The sequence below is a fragment of the Choloepus didactylus genome, chromosome 10 (assembly GCF_015220235.1).
Source record: "Choloepus didactylus isolate mChoDid1 chromosome 10, mChoDid1.pri, whole genome shotgun sequence".
NCBI lineage: Eukaryota > Metazoa > Chordata > Mammalia > Pilosa > Megalonychidae > Choloepus > Choloepus didactylus.
Genome location: NC_051316.1, coordinates 39,461,294 through 39,482,360, shown reverse-complemented (window position 1 = coordinate 39,482,360; position 21,067 = coordinate 39,461,294). Strand labels below are relative to the sequence as shown.

At 38.0% G+C, this 21,067-nt stretch overlaps 1 protein-coding gene across 1 annotated transcript in view; it reads right to left on the bottom strand.

Annotated features, from left to right (window-relative positions):
• LOC119545163 (protein prune homolog 2-like) overlaps positions 1-21,067 on the bottom strand; it is a 122,383-nt gene that overhangs the window by 6,895 nt on the left and 94,421 nt on the right. The window contains exons 5-6 of the mRNA XM_037850745.1: positions 4,760-4,912; positions 1,111-1,205 (exon numbers count right to left, since the gene is read on the bottom strand). Coding sequence (XP_037706673.1) covers positions 1,111-1,205; positions 4,760-4,912 — 248 coding nt within the window. The remainder of the gene's footprint in view (positions 1-1,110; positions 1,206-4,759; positions 4,913-21,067) is intronic.

Below are 21,067 nucleotides of genomic sequence, written 5' to 3'. Positions count from 1 at the left end.
TTATATGGAGCATGTATCAATCTGAAAGTCCATAGAAATAGTTGAGTCAATCTATTGACTACATCCAATGAGAACATGCTCCATAAACTATGGAGCATAATTATCAAGCGTGATGATCTTTAGTGATGCAGGCTGCCTCCTGGTACTCATATAAATCTCTGAGCTAAATCATGATGCCAATCAACCAGGAACAAATTTTACAAAGCCATCACAGAAAAAAAAAGTATCTGGCTTGCTCTTGGTTGTTCTGTGGTGTGGATACTGATATGCATGCCTGCCATTGTAGAAATATCATATTGATACATATTGATATATTCACCATCACCGTGAAAAAAAGAGAGTAGCAACATACAATTCTAAAAATCCAAAAGATAAATTCCTAATGCAGCAATTTTTGTCTCCATGAACTTGACCTGGGAGCTAGACATCTCAATCAAAGGTGGGTAGCTTAACGAGGGCAATACCACAGTAAAGAAATTAACAACTTCTGCACAGCAAAAATGTGCCTTTGTAAAATACAGTTCCCATTAGTTAGGTTAATTAAGATTAACATACAAGTCAGTGAAAACACCCAAAGTAGATAAAAGATAATTTACCAACAAAATGCAAAGGCAAGAGTCTCATTCATTCTGAGTCATTCACTTAACAGATTGAAGGAGGTTCCTTATTAATATTTTTGTTGTCACTCTTGATTACCAAAATAGCATGCATCCAAATAGCTTACAAGGCCTCTTGGAACAGTTTTGTGGACAAGGCACAGTGGTTAACAGAAAAACTAAAAGTGAACCTAATCACGTACAGTATATATCATCATTGCTATTATACATGTTACACATACACACACATATGTGGGTGTGTTTTAAGTTTTGTTTTACTGAGATGAACGAACTAGCACTTATCGTAGGAATAAAGGTTTGGCAGTTTTCATTGACCTGGCATAGTGTTTTCACCCAAAATAAGAACCTGCATCCCTAGCTAAATATATCACAAAGAAGCATTCACAGCAAAAGACGAACAGTGACTCGTGGGATGGAGAGAGCTGCGTTCCAGTTGCTCAGGCTGCAATTGTGTAAAAATCCATCATTGCCAAAAAAGCATTCCCATCCTTACCTCCAGGGCCATGCTCACATTGCTAATGGCCACTTTTATTTCCCCATCCGACAGTTCCTTTAGGTCTTTCAGCATTGCCTGTTCAATACTTAAACCTGTAGATGACAGAGAAAAACAGGATGTTATACTTGGGGAATTTTTTTTTTTTTTTGGTAGTATTAGGGGATTACATTAAGCATTAGCCCTGCTAATTTCAATATTTTCCCCTCTAATACCATTTTTATCCATAATGAACATGTGATGGTTTGAAGCTGTATGTACCCCAGAAGAGATCATGCTCTTTTAATCTATTCCTGTGGGTGCAGACCTATTGTGGGTGGAACTTTTTGATTAGGTTACTTTATCTGAGGAGTGGCCCGGGGTAGGTCTTCATCCTTTACTGGAGTCCTTTATAAGAGGATAAAAAACAGAAAGAAGACACAGAAAAGAGTCCAGAGAAGCTGAGAGAGAAAGGACACACACAGAAACTCAGAGAGGATGCCATTCCAGCCAAAAGCTGAAAGCAATGGAACCTGGGAGAGGGGACCAGCAGATGCTGCCATGGGCCTCGCCATGTGACAGGAATCCCAGATCACAAGCAGCCTGTCTTCAGGAAGAAGGTATCATCCTGTTGATGCCTGAATTTGGACATTTTTCATGGCCTCAGAACTGTAAACTTGTAAGTCAATAAATCCCTATTGTAAAAGCCAACCCATTACTGGTATAACACATTTCATCAGCTCTAGCAAACTAAAACAGAACATACACACATCAAGGCAAAAATTACCTTACTGCCCATATCTGCATCAGTTAGGATCCTAGCAGGAAATGGAACTCACTCCTTCTGGTTCAAAAGAAAACCCTCTAATGGCAGGACACTCACAGAGATGTGGTAGGATTGAGAAAACTAGATGAGATGGTGGGGTAGGTAGAGACTAGCAAAGGGACAGGGAAGGAAAGGGGAAAGGGATGCTCTGGAAACAACACTAAGCAGGCTATATGACAGCCTCTCTTTCCTCCTTCCTCTCCTGCTTCGACATGTTGCTAACTCTTCCCATTGACCAAACCCAACCAGAAGCCAATGTCAAAGGAGCCAAAAGATGAAATATTAGAAGCCTGAGCAACAAGGTCTGATGATGGAAAGCAGGGAGGGGAGAGGGGCAAATGAGGAAATACCAGCAGAGCCATTCAAACTTGCTGTATAATACCAAGTAAGGCCAAAGTTTGTTTTCACATTACATTTTGGTGAACCCCCATGTTTTCCAGATTAATTTTATTCAAAATGCACCTTATAGATAAATGTGACCCACAGAAATATTGTAATTAAGTTGGCTACCTTCGCAATAGGCTCTGGCAATAGGAGGTGTCAAATTCCTTCAATGTTAGGAGGAATAATCCAGAATGGTTGAATTACCCAGAACTGCAGAGTTTTAAACAGTTGACCAATGTGCTTCAATAAAATCTTTCACCAAAAAAACAGGAAAGGGGGGCTGGCTAGACATTTAATTCTCACTGTATGCTATTACATCTGATCAGGGCTAACCCCTTGGTAAGAAGATTCCTAAAAAAGCCGAGTAAAGCACATACATCTTTCCCAGATGCACATTAAGATCAGAGTCAACACCCTGCCCGACCAACTTGGAACACCCTGTTGGTCACAGCAGCATGGGGAAACAGAGAGGTACTAAATAGTTTTCTCTGGCTTGAAGATTGAACAGCCACAATCTATCACACTGCAGCATAAAATGATTTATAGAATATATTGTAACATAAAAAGGTTGGTCTAACTTTGAAAATGAATGACAAAAGGTATATCATTCCTGCCAGTGCCCCACCTACTTCAGACTTTCCCATCTTAATATATGCCAGCATGACTCCAAACCACCAGCACATGCATCTCTTTTCCTGAGGGCTTTCTTTGGCCACCAAAGCCTACTCTGCCCTTCTCAGAGAGAACGTTGGCAGTGTGGGGAATTAACACCCCCTGGCAGCAGCCCTAACATCCCAGTGGTATGCTGGCAAATGTTTAGCCACCAGCTCTCAAAACAAGAAAGGGAAAAACCCCACCTGATTTGTAATGTTTGCCCATTTCTGTGGTGTAAATATTCCCACCATGGCTGATTTCAAGTCACCAATGTGACTTCAACCAACTCACGAAGTTCCTGAAAATTTAACAATCAGCTCTTACAAGCCCGGGTTAGGGGTTCCAGCTCATCACTGCACCGGGGAGGTGGGATAATTCTGAGGTGCAATTCTACACTTTTTCCCAGAATTCCCTTATGGAATTTAGCTTTGGTTTCCACAGAGCTAACTTGCTTGATAATGTACCCCATTCCTCCATCTGAGTTTCCTGGGATCACTTCCCAAAAAACCACTTGCATTGGAGTCTTTGTCTCAGACATTGCCCCTAAGGGATCCCAAACTAAGGAAGAAAGCAATGTAATTTATGTTTGTACCCTAAAGATACATTGGCTGGTGTGCCAGTTTGAATGTATTGTGTCCCCCAAATGCCATTATCTTTGTAGTCTTGTGTGGGGCAGAAGTTAGATTTGCTTGGAATGTGCCCCACCCAGCTGTGGTTGATAATTCTGATGAGATGTTCCCATGGAGGCATGGCCCCACCCATTCGGGGTGGGCCTTGATTAGTGGAGCCATATAAATGAGCTGACTCAGACAGAGGGAAGGGAGTGCAGCTGAGAGTGATGTTTTGAAGAGGAGCAAGCTTGCTAGAGAGGAACGTCCTGGGAGAAAGCCGTTTTGAGGCCGGAGCTTTGGAGCAGATGCCAGCTGCCTTCCTAGCTAGCAGAGGTTTTCCGGATGCCATTGGCCATCCTCCGGTGAAGGTACCCGATTGCTGGGGTGTTACCCTGGATGCTTTGTGGCCTTAAGACTGTAACTGTGTAGTGAAATAAACCCCCGTTTTATAAAAGCCTATCCATCTCTGGTGTTTTGAATTCTGCAGCATTAGCAAACTAGGACAGCTGGGTTTAAATCCTGGTCTGGTCACTTGCCAGCCGTGGGGGTGACATTGAAAAAGCAAAGAAGTCTTTTTGTCCTTCAGTGTTCTCCTCCAGAAATTGGGTATAATAATAGAACCTGACTCTTAGAGATGTTGTGAGAATTCAATGAACTAATCCATGCTAGGTTATAGCATAAGAACCTGGTATACGTTAAGCACCCAATGAACTATGGCTCTTTATTAACGCTACAAAACAGATGATCCAAGAAATTCCTTGTTTGTAGAAGTTTTTCTTCTTTTCTAAAAACTTCTTGAGAAAGCCTAAACCAAGAGAACATATCATCAGCTCAGCTATCACTCTAAAATTAATTGACTTATAAAATTCTATTGTGCTTGACATTGCTCCTGCCACATTCTCAAAATAGAACCATCTCAGCACAGGGATTTCATTTAATGATGCATCTGGGGTGCACATTAGCCTTGTGAATTAACCACACATCCAGATACGAAGACTCAGAGAAGCTCCAGTACAGGCTGCCTGCTCCCAGGTGAGCCAACATTATGTGCCCCTAAAAATCTTCCACCAGCACAAACAAGAGGGAAGAAAATGAAGGCCCATGCAAGTTCGCCTGCTGGGGCCTGACAACAATGAATTCCACAAACTATCCCCACACAGGAGCTATAGGAGAACTGGGGGACGGTGTCACTCACCCTGAGCACTAGATTGGGTCTCCTTCAGGATGTCGATAATGTCTTCTCTTGGAGGCAAGTTAGGAAATTTCTCTTCCAGGATGGAAAGAATTTCCTCCTGTTTCTCTGAGATCTTCTCTGATTCCATGGTCATCCACTGGAAAAGTATGCTACCTGAAATGCATGAATAAACACAGCCTTGAAACCATCCAGTAAAGCCAGGACAGGGGCCGGGAAAATCAGTGTTTCCTGGCCTCTTGAGCTTTGTTTCCCTTTCCCTTTTTTTGCCTAGACCAGGGGCTTCCAGAGCAGAGAGTACAAGAAATGACTCTTTGAGAACCCTTCAGATACCATCTACCCAGCCTCACTTTTCCCCAAGCCATTAAGCTCTAGAACTTACCAACCCCTAGAACACACCATGGCAGAGTCCAAGGAACAAAATATGAGACTTTCCCCACCCACACAGACACTCAAAAATGATACCCATTGGTTTTAAATCACTTCAAAATGGAAGCTAATGATAAACTATTTAAAAATATAGTCCAAGTTATTCCCTTTAAAAGACCACAGAGAATATTGTTCCCACTCTTCTCATTATTGATTTTTATATATGAACTTCTTCATTTGAACAGCAAAATGATTGCAAAGTCCTGCTGCTGAATGTTCAGGAATTTGTCAAAGGTAGTTACCCTGGAGTCTAGTCCTGATTTTCCAGGCACCATTCACATGTTTCTGAAGTAATTTACTATTACCTAATTACAAGGATTCACAAGTTGGGTCGAAATCACAGGTTTAGATTACAAAGTAATTTGCTTATATGAATGACCTCTTGAACTTTTTCAAAGTACATGTTGAAAAAAGAGGAGTCACAACCCATCCCATTCCCTTGTCCCTCATCAGTGCCCAGAGTAACAAAGGATCACAAAGAGAGAAGTTTCACTTAATGACTCTGCACTGAGAAAGTGAAGTGAGTAAACCCATTTGCCCATTTTAAAAACAAATAATATTGCTTTCCCAGGTTACAAGGTTATACTGAGAATCAAAGGAATGCAAACATCATAATAAAAATTAAATGTTGCCAAATATACTTAAAGGATTCTATTCACTCATTCATTCGGCAAACAATCTCTGACAACTTGTATGTGCCAAGCACTGTGCTAGATGCTACTGATACAAGACTGGAATAGAGATAGCCCTGCCCTCGTGAAGCTAACAGCAGTTTAGGACCACACATAGGGAAGCACATAAACCTTCAGTGTAAGGAGATAAGAACTATCACTAGGGAAACAGTACTCTGAACCTAGATCAGAATTTTAAGGTCAGGGAAGATTTCCTGCAGAGAACAAATCTAAACGGAGACTGGAAGGATGCCTAAGGATTTAGAGCAAAGGCAAGGTAAAATGGAGAACCTATCCCAGGCAGAGCACGTGCAATGGCATCATGGTGGGAGCCAACTTGGCCAACTCAAGGAATGGAAAGCAGTTAAGTGGAGATAGATAATGAGGTTTTAGGGAAGAAATGTTGAAAACTTTGGTTGGAGAAGTAGACAGCAGCAAATCAAGAAGGAAGGGACTTACAAGCCTTCTTAAAGTTTGTCTTTCATATTCTAAAGGAAATGGGGAATGCTCAAATCTATGTTTCATAAGAAGCCTTGAGGCTTCCAGGTGGAGAATGTCTTAGACAAGAAATATTGGGAATTCAGTTAGGAGGCCAGCATGCAGAGGAGTGGACAAATGCAAGATAAATTATCATTTAAAGGTGGCTTCTGAATATGCCCCGACTTCTAATATACTCTGTGGTCTGACAATATCTGACATAAAATTCAAGGTGCAAACATGATTTTTCTACCCTTTGGTATTTTGAAAAAGATCCCCTCATCTTTTTTGGCTCTGATGGGCTAGGTTGTATTAAGAACAATGAGAAAAGCTGGATAAAATAAAAAATAAATCTGTGAAAGCATCAGAGAGTTACCCAGGCAAAAACAAAAAACAAAAAGCAAAAAAAAAACCAACACCCTGAGAAGCTAAGATCTTGGAGAGAAAGTAAATGCAGAGAAGAAAGCACAACATTTGATTGCTTTTCCCCTCCAGGTGTTACCGAATTCATTTTAAGTTGTAGTCAGTGGGTTAAGAAGATTAGCAGCTCTATCAGCAGTTTTACAGGACTAGGGAGACAAAAATTGGAGTTCAGAACCCTCCACAAAGAATGAGTCTTGGATAAATAGCCCGGGTTTTCAAATAGGACCCCTGAAGGGTTACATCCTAATACAAGGGTTGAAAAAGTATGATGTGCTGGGCCAAATTTGGGCCACTGCCTGACTTTTCAAATAAAGTTTTATTGGAATGCAGTCACATCCATTCATTTACATATTGTCAATGGCTGCTTCTGTGCTATAACAACAGAGCTGAGTAGTTGTGACAGAGACTAAAATATTTACTATCTGACCTTTAGAGGATAAGTTTGCCAACTCCTCCTGCCCTAGGAGAAGGGTGAAACAAAAATAGACCCATCTTTGTGAAGACTGAAATCCTGATTTGAGTCAGTTCAAACACAGACTAGTTTATGTTGATCTTCCCATCTTATAACTGCCATCAAGTACAAAAATAAATACTCTCCAGAGCAAAAGAATTACACCATCCATAGCCCCATAATTGTTAACTTTTCACATCCAATATTCAGCAATCAATAAAAATATTTCCAGGCATAAAGAAAATCAGATTAGATTACTGGAAACTCAAGAGGGAAAACAAAGAATCGAAATAGAACCAGAAGAGGTCAAATATTAGCTGGAGAATTACAATAAAGAGTCAAAATTTATTACAAAATAATCAAATGAAATTGTAAAATTGAAAATTTAATAACTGAATTTAATAACTCAAAATGTATTTAACAACAGATTAGACACACTGAGAAAAGGAGAACCGAATCAGAAAACACATCAGAAGAAAATATTTATACTGAAGCATGGAGAGAAAAAGATTAAAAATATAGAAATGAGGATGAGAGACATAGGGCACCTAGAGAATAGGACTAACACATGTGTAAGAGGAGATCCCCTTGGAATAAGAGAGAGAATGGGGCTGAAACAATATCTGAAAAGGTGATAATCATTTTTCAAAATTAATGAAAGGTATTGGTCTAACATTCAAGAAATACTATGACTCCAAATCAGGATAAACACAAAGAAAAACACCTCTGGGCACATTAGAGTAAAACTGCTAAAAATCACAAAGAGAAAAATCTTAAAATCAGTCAGTAAAAACGGGCATAGTGCTATGAAAGGAATTACAATGAAACTAAGAGCTGACTTCTCAAATGACATGATGAATGTCAAATGCAATGGAATTACATCTACAAAGTGCTGATATAAATAAAATACTGTCAATCTAGAATTCAATACTTACTGAAAACATTTGGAAAAAAGAGGATGAAATAAAGACGTTTCCAGAAAAAAAATCTGAAAGGATTTGTCACCAGAAGGCACATACTAAAAGAAATAGTAAAGCCCAAGGAAACTTATTCCACAGAGATGCAAAGAAATGCAGGAAGGGAAGGAGAATATTAGAGAATGTAAATATATGGGTAAATATAAATGCACACTGACAGTATAAAACAATTATACTACTATCTTACAGATTTAAAAATACATGTGTGCAATTCAAATATATTTCAATAGCACAAAATGCAGAAGTGGCCTAGTAGAGGTAAAGTGTTCTAAGGTAACTGGATTGTCATGGAAGTTATAAAAATATTAATTTATAAAATATTTAATTGCATTTAATTAGTTTCTATTATAACTACTAAAAGAATTTTTTTAAAAGAATTCAAAACTAAGAAGCTACTAGTGAGAGAAAAGTAATAAAATATACTTATTCAGTATAATAGCAGTGGAGAAAGGAGAGAAAAAGGGAAAAATGAGACAAATAGAAAATAAATAGCAAAATGATTACTTTAAATACAAATATGACAATAATCACATTAAATGCAGAGACAAAAGAAATCAATTAAGAGAAAAATTGTCAAACTTGAATTTAAAAACCAAAAATAAAGTACTGTTTACAATATCACACCTTAATAAAATGATATAGACGGTTGAAAGTAAAATGATGGAAAAATATATAACATGCAAAAACTAACCACAAGAAAATCAGTGTAGTATACTAACATCAGGCACAATAGTCTTTAATGAAGACAAAGATTTATTTTTTACTAAAGCGTCAACCTTCAGAAAGATACATCGATTCTGAAATTGTACCCACTAATATCATAACTTCTAAACATATAAAATAAAAATTGACACAACTGGATATATAGAGAGAGATAAATTCACTGGGAGAAATTTTAACAGAACTTTGTAAGCAACTCTAAAAGTAACAGACAAATAAAGACTAAAAATATTTGAGCAACATGAATAACAAAGTTGATATAGTTGATATATATTTGATATATATTGATTGCTGTTATCAACAAGTTCTGACCATACACTCTTTTCTAGAGCAAATAAAACATTTACCAAAATTGACCACTTTTTGAGACAAAATCAAATCTTAAGAAATTTCAAAGGACTATATTCATTGAGTGTGTGCTATGGTTACAGTGAAAATAGTCTAAAAATCAATAATAAAGCAATAACTAGAAAATCCTTTAATGTTTGAAAATTAAACAATATATTTGTAAGTAACTTATAGTGAAAGAAGAAACCACAATGTAAATTGTAATATATTTTTAATGGAATTATAATGAAAATATGACATTTAAACTTGTGGGATGCATCTAAAGCCATACTCCGAGGAAATTTTATAGCCTTAAGTGCAAATATCAAAAAGGAAGAAAGTCTAAGAATTAATAATCTAAAATATCCATCTCAAGATATTAGAAAAAGAAAAGATATTAGAAAAAGAAGGAAGGTATAATAAAAATAAGAGCAAACCTTAAAGACATAGGAAACAAGCATATAAAGGACAAAAATCAGTAAAATGAAAAGTTGATTTCTAGAAACAATTAATATAAATAGTTTTGAAAACTGCACAAGAAAAAAGAGAGAAAAGAGAGAAGTATAATTTACCAATATTAAGAAGGAAAAAGTGACAAACTACAGATTCCAAAGACATTTAAAGGTAATAAAAACAATAGCATTTTAATATGCTTTAAAATTTAGAGAAAATGGATGCTACCAAAAAAACTCAACCTACCAAAGCTGTCAGGAAAAAGAAATAAAAAATCTGAATGGTTCTACATCTATTTAAAAAGGAATTCATAGTTTTAAATCCATAGTTCCAAACATTTAAGAAAGAAATTGACCAATTTTACACAAATTTTTCCAAGGAACAGAGAAAGTGGGAACCCTTCCCAACTTATTTTATGAATCCAGCATAACCTTGATGCCATTACCTGATAGGGACATTATCAGAGAGAATTAGAGGTAAGTCTCTCAGAAAAATAGTTGCAAAAATTTTAAACAAAATAGTACCAAATCAAATTCAGTAATCTATAATACGATATTGCTTAATGACCAAGTAAGATTTTCCCAGGAATGAAAGGAGAAATTAACATTCCAAAGACAATCAATTCACCACATTAATAAAATGAAGGAGAAAAATCATATGATTATCTCAATAGGTGTAGTAAAACTACCCAGTAAAAGCCAACACTTTATCACTAAATGAAATTTCAGCAAAGTAGAAGACAACTCCTTTAATTTAATGAAGGGCATTTATAAAAACCAAATAAAGAAAGCAAACATCTTATTTGATTGTTTCATTTTGATTGTTTCTAATACTGAAAGACTCCCACCTTGATTCAAATATGAGACACGGATGCCTGCTATTCCTATTCCCATTTAACAGTGCACTGTGGACACTGGCCAGAGCAATAAAGCAAGAAAAAGAAACAAAAGTTATAAGTAAAGAAAGGAAGGGATAAAGATTGTCTTTCCTCATAGATGATATGATTATGCATGTAAAAAACTCAAAAGACTCTACAAATGAACATAGAATGTAAAACGTAGCAAGTTTGCAGACGTAAGGATACAAAACTGCCTGTAAGCACAAATAATTAAAAAAATCAAACTTAAAATATAATAAAATTTATGATAACACCAAAATATAAAATCCTTAGGAGAGGCGGGGCAAGATGGCAGACTGGTGAGCTGTATGTTTTAGTTACTCCTCCAGGAAAGTAGGTAAAAAGCCAGGAACTGCGTGGACTGGACACCACAGAGCAATCTGTCTTTCGGCATACTTCATACAACACTCATGAAAACGTGGAACTGCTGAGATCAGCGAAATCTGTAAGTTTTTGCGGCCAGGGGACCCGCGCCCCTCCCTGCCAGGCTCAGTCCCGGGGGAGGAGGGGCTGTCAGCTCCGGGAAGGAGAAGGGAGAATTGCAGTGGCTGCTCTTATGAGAAACTCATTCTACTGATTCAAACTCCAACCATAGATAGACTGAGACCAGACACCAGAGACTCTGAGAGCAGCCAGCCCAGCAGAGAGGAGACAGGCATAGAAAAAAAACAACACGAAAAACTCCAAAATAAAAGCAGAGGATTTTTGGAGTTCTGGTGAACACAGAAAGGGGAAGGGCGGAGATCAGGCCTTGAGGCGCATATGCAAATCCCGAAGCAAAGCTGATCTCTCTGCCCTGTGCACCTTTCCTTAATGGCCCTGGTTGCTTTGTCTATTAGCATTTCAATAACCCATTAGATCTCTGAGGAGGGCCGTTTTTTTTTTTTTGTTTTTTAAATCCTTTTTGCTTTTTCTACAACAATTACTCTAAGAAGCTCAATACAGAAAGCTTCAAAGAATTGAAATTTGGGCACGTCAAGTCAAGAGCAGAACTAAGAGAGCTCTGAGACAAAAGGCAATAATCCAGTGGCTGAGAAAATTCACTAAACAACACAACTTCCCAAGAAAAGGGGGGTGTCCGCTCACAGCCACCATCCTGGTGGACAGGAAACACTCCTGCCCATCGCCAGCCCCATAGCCCAGAGCTGCCCCAGACAACCCAGTGTGACGGAAGTGCTCCAAATAACAGGCACACACCACAAAACTGGGCGTGGACATTAGCCTTCCCTGCAACCTCAGCTGATTGTCCCAGAGCTGGGAAGGTGGAGCAGTGTGAATTAACAAAGCCCCATTCAGCCATCATTTGAGCAGACTGGGAGCCTCCGTACACAGCCCAGCAGCCCAGAACTGCCCTGGGGGGACGGCACTCACCTGTGACATAGCACAGTCATCCCTCAACAGAGGACCCAGGGTGCACAGCCTGGAAGAGGGGCCCACTTGCAAGTCTCAGGAGCCATACGCCAATACCAAAGACTTGTGGGTCAGTGGCAGAGACAAACTGTGGCAGGACTGAACTGAAGGATTAGACTATTGCAGCAGCTTTAAAACTCTAGGATCATCAGGGAGATTTGATTGTTAGGGCCACCCCCCCTCCCCGACTGCCCAGAAACACGCCCCACATACAGGGCAGGCAACACCAACTACACACGCAAGCTTGGTACACCAATTGGGCCCCACAAGACTCACTCCCCCACTCACCAAAAAGGCCAAGCAGGGGAGATCTGGCTTGTGGAGAACAGGTGGCTCGTGGACGCCACCTGCTGGTTAGTTAGAGAAAGTGTACTCCACGAAGCTGTAGATCTGATAAATTAGAGATAAGGACTTCAACTGGTCTACAAACCCTAAAAGAACCCTATCAAGTTCAGCAAATGCCACGAGGCCAAAAACAACAGAAAATTATAAAGCATATGAAAAAACCAGACGATATGGATAACCCAAGCCCAAGCACCCAAATCAAAAGACCAGAAGAGACACAGCACCTAGAGCAGCTACTCAAAGAACTAAAGATGAACAATGAGACCATAGTACGGGATATGAAGGAAATCAAGAAGACCCTAGAAGAGCATAAAGAAGACATTGCAAGACTAAATAAAAAAATGGATGATCTTATGGAAATTAAAGAAACTGTTGACCAAATTAAAAAGATTCTGGACACTCATAGTACAAGACTAGAGGAAGTTGAACAACGAATCAGTGACCTGGAAGATGACAGAATGGAAAATGAAAGCATAAAAGAAAGAATGGGGAAAAAAATTGAAAAACTCGAAATGGACCTCAGGGATATGATAGATAATATGAAACGTCCGAATATAAGACTCATTGGTGTCCCAGAAGGGGAAGAAAAGGGTAAAGGTGTAGGAAGAGTATTCAAAGAAATTGTTGGGGAAAACTTCCCAAATCTTCTAAACAACATAAATACACAAATCGTAAATGCTCAGCGAACTCCAAATAGAATAAATCCAAAAAAACCCACTCCGAGACATATACTGATCACACTGTCAAACATAGAAGAGAAGGAACAAGTTCTGAAAGCAGCAAGAGAAAAGCAATTCACCACATACAAAGGAAACAGCATAAGACTAAGTAGTGACTACTCAGCAGCCACCATGGAGGCAAGAAGGCAGTGGCACGATATATTTAAAATTCTGAGTGAGAGGAATTTCCAGCCAAGAATACTTTATCCAGCAAAGCTCTCCTTCAAATTTGAGGGAGAGCTTAAATTTTTCACAGACAAAGAAATGCTGAGAGAATTTGCTAACAAGAGACCTGTCCTACTGGAGATACTAAAGGGAGCCCTACAGACAGAGAAACAAAGACAGGACAGAGAGACTTGGAGAAAGGTTCAGTACTAAAGAGATTCGGTATGGGTACAATAAAGGATATTAATAGAGAGAGGGAAAAATATGGCAAACATAATCCAAAGGATAAGATGGCCGATTCAAGAAATGCCTTCACGGTTTTAACGTTGAATGTAAATGGATTAAACTCCCCAATGAAAAGATATAGATTCGCAGAATGGTTCAAAAAAAATGAACCATCAATATGTTGCATACAAGAGACTCATCTTAGACACAGGGACACAAAGAAACTGAAAGTGAAAGGATGGAAAAAAATATTTCATGCAAGCTGCAGCCAAAAGAAAGCAGGTGTAGCAATATTAATCTCAGATAAAATAGACTTCAAATGCAGGGATGTTTTGAGAGACAAAGAAGGCCACTACATACTAATAAAAGGGGCAATTCAGCAAGAAGAAATAACAATCGTAAATGTCTATGCACCCAATCAAGGTACCACAAAATACATGAGAGAAACATTGGCAAAACTAAAGGAAGCAATTGATGTTTCCACAATAATTGTGGGAGACTTCAACACATCACTCTCTCCTATAGACAGATCCACCAGACAGAAGACCAATAAGGAAATTGAAAACCTAAACAATCTGATAAATGAATTAGATTTAACAGACATCTACAGGACATTACATCCCAAATCACCAGGATACACATACTTTTCTAGTGCTCACGGAACTTTCTCCAGAATAGATCATATGCTGGGACATAAAACAAGCCTCAATAAATTTAAAAAGATTGAAATTATTCAAAGCACATTCTCTGACCACAATGGAATACAATTAGAAGTCAATAACCATCAGAGACTTAGAAAATTCACAAATACCTGGAGGTTAAACAACACACTCCTAAACAATCAGTGGGTTAAAGAAGAAATAGCAAGAGAAATTGCTAAATATATAGAGACGAATGAAAATGAGAACACAACATACCAAAACCTATGGGATGCAGCAAAAGCAGTGCTAAGGGGGAAATTTATAGCACTAAACGCATATATTAAAAAGGAAGAAAGAGCCAAAATCAAAGAACTAATGGATCAACTGAAGAAGCTAGAAAATGAACAGCAAACCAATCCTAAACCAAGTACAAGAAAAGAAACAACAAGGATTAAAGCAGAAATAAATGACATAGAGAACAAAAAAACAATAGAGAGGATAAATATCACCAAAAGTTGGTTCTTTGAGAAGATCAACAAGATTGACAAGCCCCTAGCTAGACTGACAAAATCAAAAAGAGAGAAGACCCATATAAACAAAATAATGAATGAAAAAGGTGACATAACTGCAGATCCTGAAGAAATTAAAAAAATTATAAGAGGATATTATGAACAACTGTAAGGCAACAAACTGGATAATGTAGAAGAAATGGACAATTTCCTGGAAACATATGAACAACCTAGACTGACCAGAGAAGAAATAGAAGACCTCAACCAACCCATCACAAGCAAAGAGATCCAATCAGTCATCAAAAATCTTCCCACAAATAAATGCCCAGGGCCAGATGGCTTCACAGGGGAATTCTACCAAACTTTCCAGAAAGAACTGACACCAATCTTACTCAAACTCTTTCAAAACATTGAAGAAAATGGAACACTACCTAACTCATTTTATGAAGCTAACATCAATCTAATACCAAAACCAGGCAAAGATGCTACAAAAAAGGAAAACTACCGGCCAATCTCCCTAATGAATATAGATGCAAAAATCCTCAACAAAATACTTGCAAATCGAATCCAAAGACACATTAAAAAAAATCATACACCATGACCAAGTGGGGTTCATTCCAGGCATGCAAGGATGGTTCAACATAAGAAAAACAATCAATGTATTACAACACATTAAAAACTCGAAAGGGAAAAATCAATTGATCATCTCAATAGATGCTGAAAAAGCATTTGACAAAATCCAACATCCCTTTTTGATAAAAACACTTCAAAAGGTAGGAATTGAAGGAAACTTCCTCAACATGATAAAGAGCATATATGAAAAACCCACAGCCAGCATAGTACTCAATGGTGAGAGACTGAAAGCCTTCCCTCTAAGATCAGGAACAAGACAAGGATGCCCGCTATCACCACTGTTATTCAACATTGTGCTGGAAGTGCTAGCCAGGGCAATCTGGCAAGACAAAGAAATAAAAGGCATCCAAATTGGAAAAGAAGAAGTAAAACTGTCATTGTTTGCAGATGATATGATCTTATATCTAGAAAACCCTGAGAAATCAACGATACACCTACTAGAGCTAATAAACAAATTTAGCAAACTAGCGGGATACAAGATTAATGCACATAAGTCAGTAATGTTTCTATATGCTAGAAATGAACAAACTGAAGAGACACTCAAGAAAAAGACACCATTTTCAATAGCAACTAAAAAAATCAAGTACCTAGAAATAAACTTAACCAAAGATGTAAAAGACCTATACAAAGAAAACTACATAACTCTACTAAAAGAAATAGAAGGGGACCTTAAAAGATGGAAAAATATTCCATGTTCATGGATAGGAAGGCTAAATGTCATTAAGATGTCAATTCTACGCAAACTCATCTACAGATTCAATGCAATCCCAATCAAAATTCCAACAACCTACTTTGCAGACTTGGAAAAGCTAGTTATCAAATTTATTTGGAAAGGGAAGATGCCTCGAATTGCTAAAGACACTCTAAAAAAGAAAAACGAAGTGGGAGGACTTACACTCCCTGACTTTGAAGCTTATTATAAAGCCACAGTTGCCAAAACAGCATGGTACTGGCACAAAGATAGACATATAGATCAATGGAATCGAATTGAGAATTCAGAGATAGACCCTCAGATCTATGGCCGACTGATCTTTGATAAGGCCCCCAAAGTCACCGAACTGAGCCATAATGGTCTTTTCAACAAATGGGGCTGGGAGAGTTGGATATCCATATCCAAAAGAATGAAAGAGGACCCCTACCTCACCCCCTACACAAAAATTAACTCAAAATGGACCAAAGATCTCAATATAAAAGAAAGTACCATAAAACTCCTAGAAGATAATGTAGGAAAACATCTTCAAGACCTTGTATTAGGAGGCCACTTCCTAGACTTTACACCCAAAGCACAAGCAACAAAGGAGAAAATAGATAAATGGGAACTCCTCAAGCTTAGAAGTTTCTGCACCTCAAAGGAATTTCTCAAAAAGGTAAAGAGGCAGCCAACTCAATGGGAAAAAATTTTTGGAAACCATGTATCTGACAAAAGACTGATATCTTGCATATACAAAGAAATCCTACAACTCAATGACAATAGTACAGACAGCCGAATTATAAAATGGGCAAAAGATATGAAAAGACAGTTCTCTGAAGAGGAAATACAAATGGCCAAGAAACACATGAAAAAATGTTCAGCTTCACTAGCTATTAGAGAGATGCAAATTAAGACCACAATGAGATACCATCTAACACCGGTTAGAATGGCTGCCATTAAACAAACAGGAAACTACAAATGCTGGAGGGGATGTGGAGAAATTGGAACTCTTATTCATTGTTGGTGGGACTGTATAATGGTTCAGCCACTCTGGAAGTCAGTCTGGCAGTTCCTTAGAAAACTAGATATAGAGCTACCATTCGATCCAGCGATTGCACTTCTCGGTATATACCCGGAAGATCGGAAAGCAGTGACACGAACAGATATCTGCACGCCAATGTTCATAGCAGCATTATTCACAATTGCCAAGAGATGGAAACAACCCAAATGTCCTTCAACAGATGAGTGGATAAATAAAATGTGGTATATACACACGATGGAATACTACGCGGCAGAAAGAAGGAACGATCTGGTGAAACATATGACAACATGGATGAACCTTGAAGACATAATGCTGAGCGAAATAAGCCAGGCACAAAAAGAGAAATATTATATGCTACCACTAATGTGAACTTTGAAAAATGTAAAACAAATGGTTTATAATGTAGAATGTAGGGGAACTAGCAGTAGAGAGCAATTAAGGAAGGGGGAACAATAATCCAAGAAGAACAGATAAGCTATTTAACGTTCTGGGGATGCCCAGAAATGACTATGTTCTGTTAATTTCTGATGGATGTAGTAGGAACAAGTTCACTGAAATGTTGCTATATTATGTAACTTTCTTGGGGTAAAGTAGGAACATGTTGGAAGTTAAGCAGTTATCTTAGGTTAGTTGTCTTTTTCTTACTCCCTTGTTATGGTCTCTTTGAAATGTTCTTTTATTGTATGTTTGTTTTCTTTTTAACTTTTTTTTTCATACAGTTGATTTAAAAAAGAAGGGAAAGTTAAAAAAAAAAAAAAAGAAAAAAGACAAACAAGGAAAAAAAAAAAAAAAGATATAGTGCCCCCTTGAGGAGCCTGTGGAGAATGCAGGGGTATTTGCCTACCCCACCTCCATGGTTGCTAACATGACCACAGACATAGGGGACTGGTGGTTTGATGGGTTGAGCCCTCTACCATAAGTTTTACCCTTGGGAAGATGGTTGCTGCAAAGGAGAGGCTAGGCCTCCCTGTATTTGTGCCTAAGAGTCTCCTCCTGAATGCCTCTTTGTTGCTCAGATGTGGCCCTCTCTCTCTGGCTAAGCCAACTTGAAAGGTGAAATCACTGCCCTCCCCCCTACGTGGGATCAGACACCTAGGGAAGTGAATCTCCCTGGTAACGTGGAATATGACTCCCGGGGAGGAATGTAGACCCGGCATCGTGGGATGGAGAACATCTTTTTGACCAAAAGGGGGATGTGAAAGGAAATGAAATAAGCTTCAGTGGCAGAGAGATTCCAAAACGAGCCGAGAGATCACTCTGGTGGGCACTCTTACGCACACTTTAGACAACCTTTTTTAGGTTCTAAAGAATTGGGGTAGCTGGTGGTGGATACCTGAAACTATTAAACTACAACCCAGAACCCATGAATCTCGAAGACAGTTGTATAAAAATGTAGCTTATGAGGGGTGACAGTGGGATTGGGAATGCCATAAGGACCAAACTCCACTTTGTCTAGTTTATGGATGGATGTGTAGAAAAGTAGGGGAAGCAAACAAACAGACAAAGGTACCCAGTGTTCTTTTTTACTTCAATTGCTCTTTTTCACTCTAATTATTATTCTTGTTATTTTTGTGTGTGTGCTAATGAAGGTGTCAGGGATTGATTTAGGTGATGAATTTACAACTATGTAATGGTACTGTAAACAATTGAAAGTACAATTTGTTTTGTATGACTGCGTGGTATGTGAATATATCTCAATAAAATGATGATTAAAAAAAAAAAAAAATCCTTAGGAATTAGTTTGACAAAAATGTGCCTCGCGTACAGTCAAACCAAGAACACAGTTTCTTTGGATTGAAGAATTGAAGATCTCAACTTTAAAATATGCAAAAAAGGCAATATTCATAAATTAATCTAATCAATACTGCACTGAACAGTCCTACAGAAAATTCAATGAAAAGAGATTTCTTACTTTGGCTTTTTGATTAGCTTAGACTTGACAATTAAAGGTGACACGCTGACAAAAGGGGAAAAATAACTCAAAAAGATGCTCAGTCATACTCTGAGAGTTTCCTGCATAAAAAAGGCATGCTTTGATGCAACTTTATCCCAGGGTCTTGTCCATGGCAAATTCTTCTACTTCACATTAGAAACCCCTTTAGTCACATTCTTTGTTAAATATCAGTAGCAGGATATACATCTGCCAAAGACACCTCTTAGCAAAATCAAACCTGTTTTTGTAGTGAAAGTTGAATTATTTCCAGCAAATTCCACAGTACCAAAGAAATACTTAAATCCATACACAGTAACCAAAAGTATCCCAGCTATTCACAGGCCATGAGGATTGACAACAAGCAATATGAAAAGCAATTATGAAAAAATACTAACAAACATTTTGTTCCACTAGAAAAAAACTTCCCACAATATTCTTTGTTCAAAAGAATGGAGAAGTGAAGGACCTCTTGCCAAAAGCAGTTGCAGTACATTAATATTAAACATGATCTAATGAAGTCACAAGTTGTTTGGGGAAAACATTCAGCACAGTAAAAGCATATTCTCCATGATAAAATCTTAGCAGAAAAGAAGGGATTTAAATCTCTTTTCCTGTTCCATCTGGGATTGATTTTTTCATACTGAAACAAAAATATTAAGGAATGAACAGTAGAGGGAGGGAAGGAGAAAGGATAAGAAAAGAGAAAGAAAGTATAACTTAGCTCACATTTTTGCCTGGAATGGTATAAAAAGAAGCATATTATTTGAGTGCTTCATAATCTAATAAGTTTAAAATGTTAAAAAGTTTAAGGTTAAGCTTATCTTTTTATGGCAGAAGAAATAACACTCCAAAGTTGAGGGAAAGTTTTGACTGTATATCTAGCTGGAAAAAAATAATTTTTTCCCCTGCCACCAGTCTTTTCTCTTCCTAAGCAAAACAGGCAATGTAATTCCCTTTGGACTTTGTAACCATTTCTGGAGGGTGATGATTCACTCTTTTGGGCAAGTGGGAAAGAGAGAGAGAAAATACCTGGCTCTGTTCCTTGCCTGTTTGACCTCCTTAAAAGGATCTTTTAGAAGCTGTTAATCCAGGCTACTAAAATAGCAAGCAACTATTCTTTATTAAATGTCAGATAGAAAGGAGATAATTTGTTTTTTAAAAACATAGGGCACAATTTTTCTACATCCTAAATTAAGAGCAGTTGCTGTTAGTTTGACTTTTCATCATGTAGCATCTATTTGTCAAGAGATTATACAAACAAATGGTAAAGGCCATTTGGATAGAGTGTGGTCTCGATGGAAACATGCCTGATAATCAGTGGCTGGAATCTCATCATTGCCAGCTGGTTCCCAGAAACACAGACACGTGTATACACACACAGTCCCCCAATGTGATGAGTCAGTAATTTAATACATCTTAAATTTGGCAATAGTTTTCAAGTACATGTCTCTGGGCAAGTAAAGAATACAGGCTGAGGAGTCTGGCAGGTCTTTAATTGTTTGCTTTGGCATAAACCCAGGGCATAACCAAGCATTAACTTAAGCTACCATGACTATATAATGTGGCTTTTAGGTACATTCCGGTTGCAGCTTGTTTGTAAAGGGTAACAAAAAAGATCTTAATGACAGATAAGGAGGAGGAAAAAAAAAGAAGAAGAAGGTGTAAAGGAAAAGAGGAAGAGGAAGGGGAAAAAAAACAAAGAGAAAAAAGAAGAACCACCACAACAAAAACAAAGATAATGAGGGAAAGGAAGAAGATGAGTCTACTTCTGAAATCAGGGTCATTATGATATCATCTGAATGAGCACATTCTGTTCATATACAAATAATTAGAAAGTTATCCTTTGACAATCTGTACCTTCCAGATGAAAATGATGCTAATAATTTGTATTCTGAAATGTCTACAGCTTTAGAACCTATTTATTGTAAGAAGCATTAACTTGAGAAAATGGGAATGATTTCAACTCTGTTCAATCCCCCACAAAACCTGATACACATTGGCCATAGCTGAGTCACCTATTGACATTCATCCATAACTGCCCTGCCGGGGCACAAAGCACAGAGCAACAGGGGAGACTGTTAGAGAAACGTAAGCAGATTATTTCTACCCTGGCAACATGGCACCTTCCTACTAATTGGCATGTAAATGATCTTTTAAGCAGCATCCTAATAA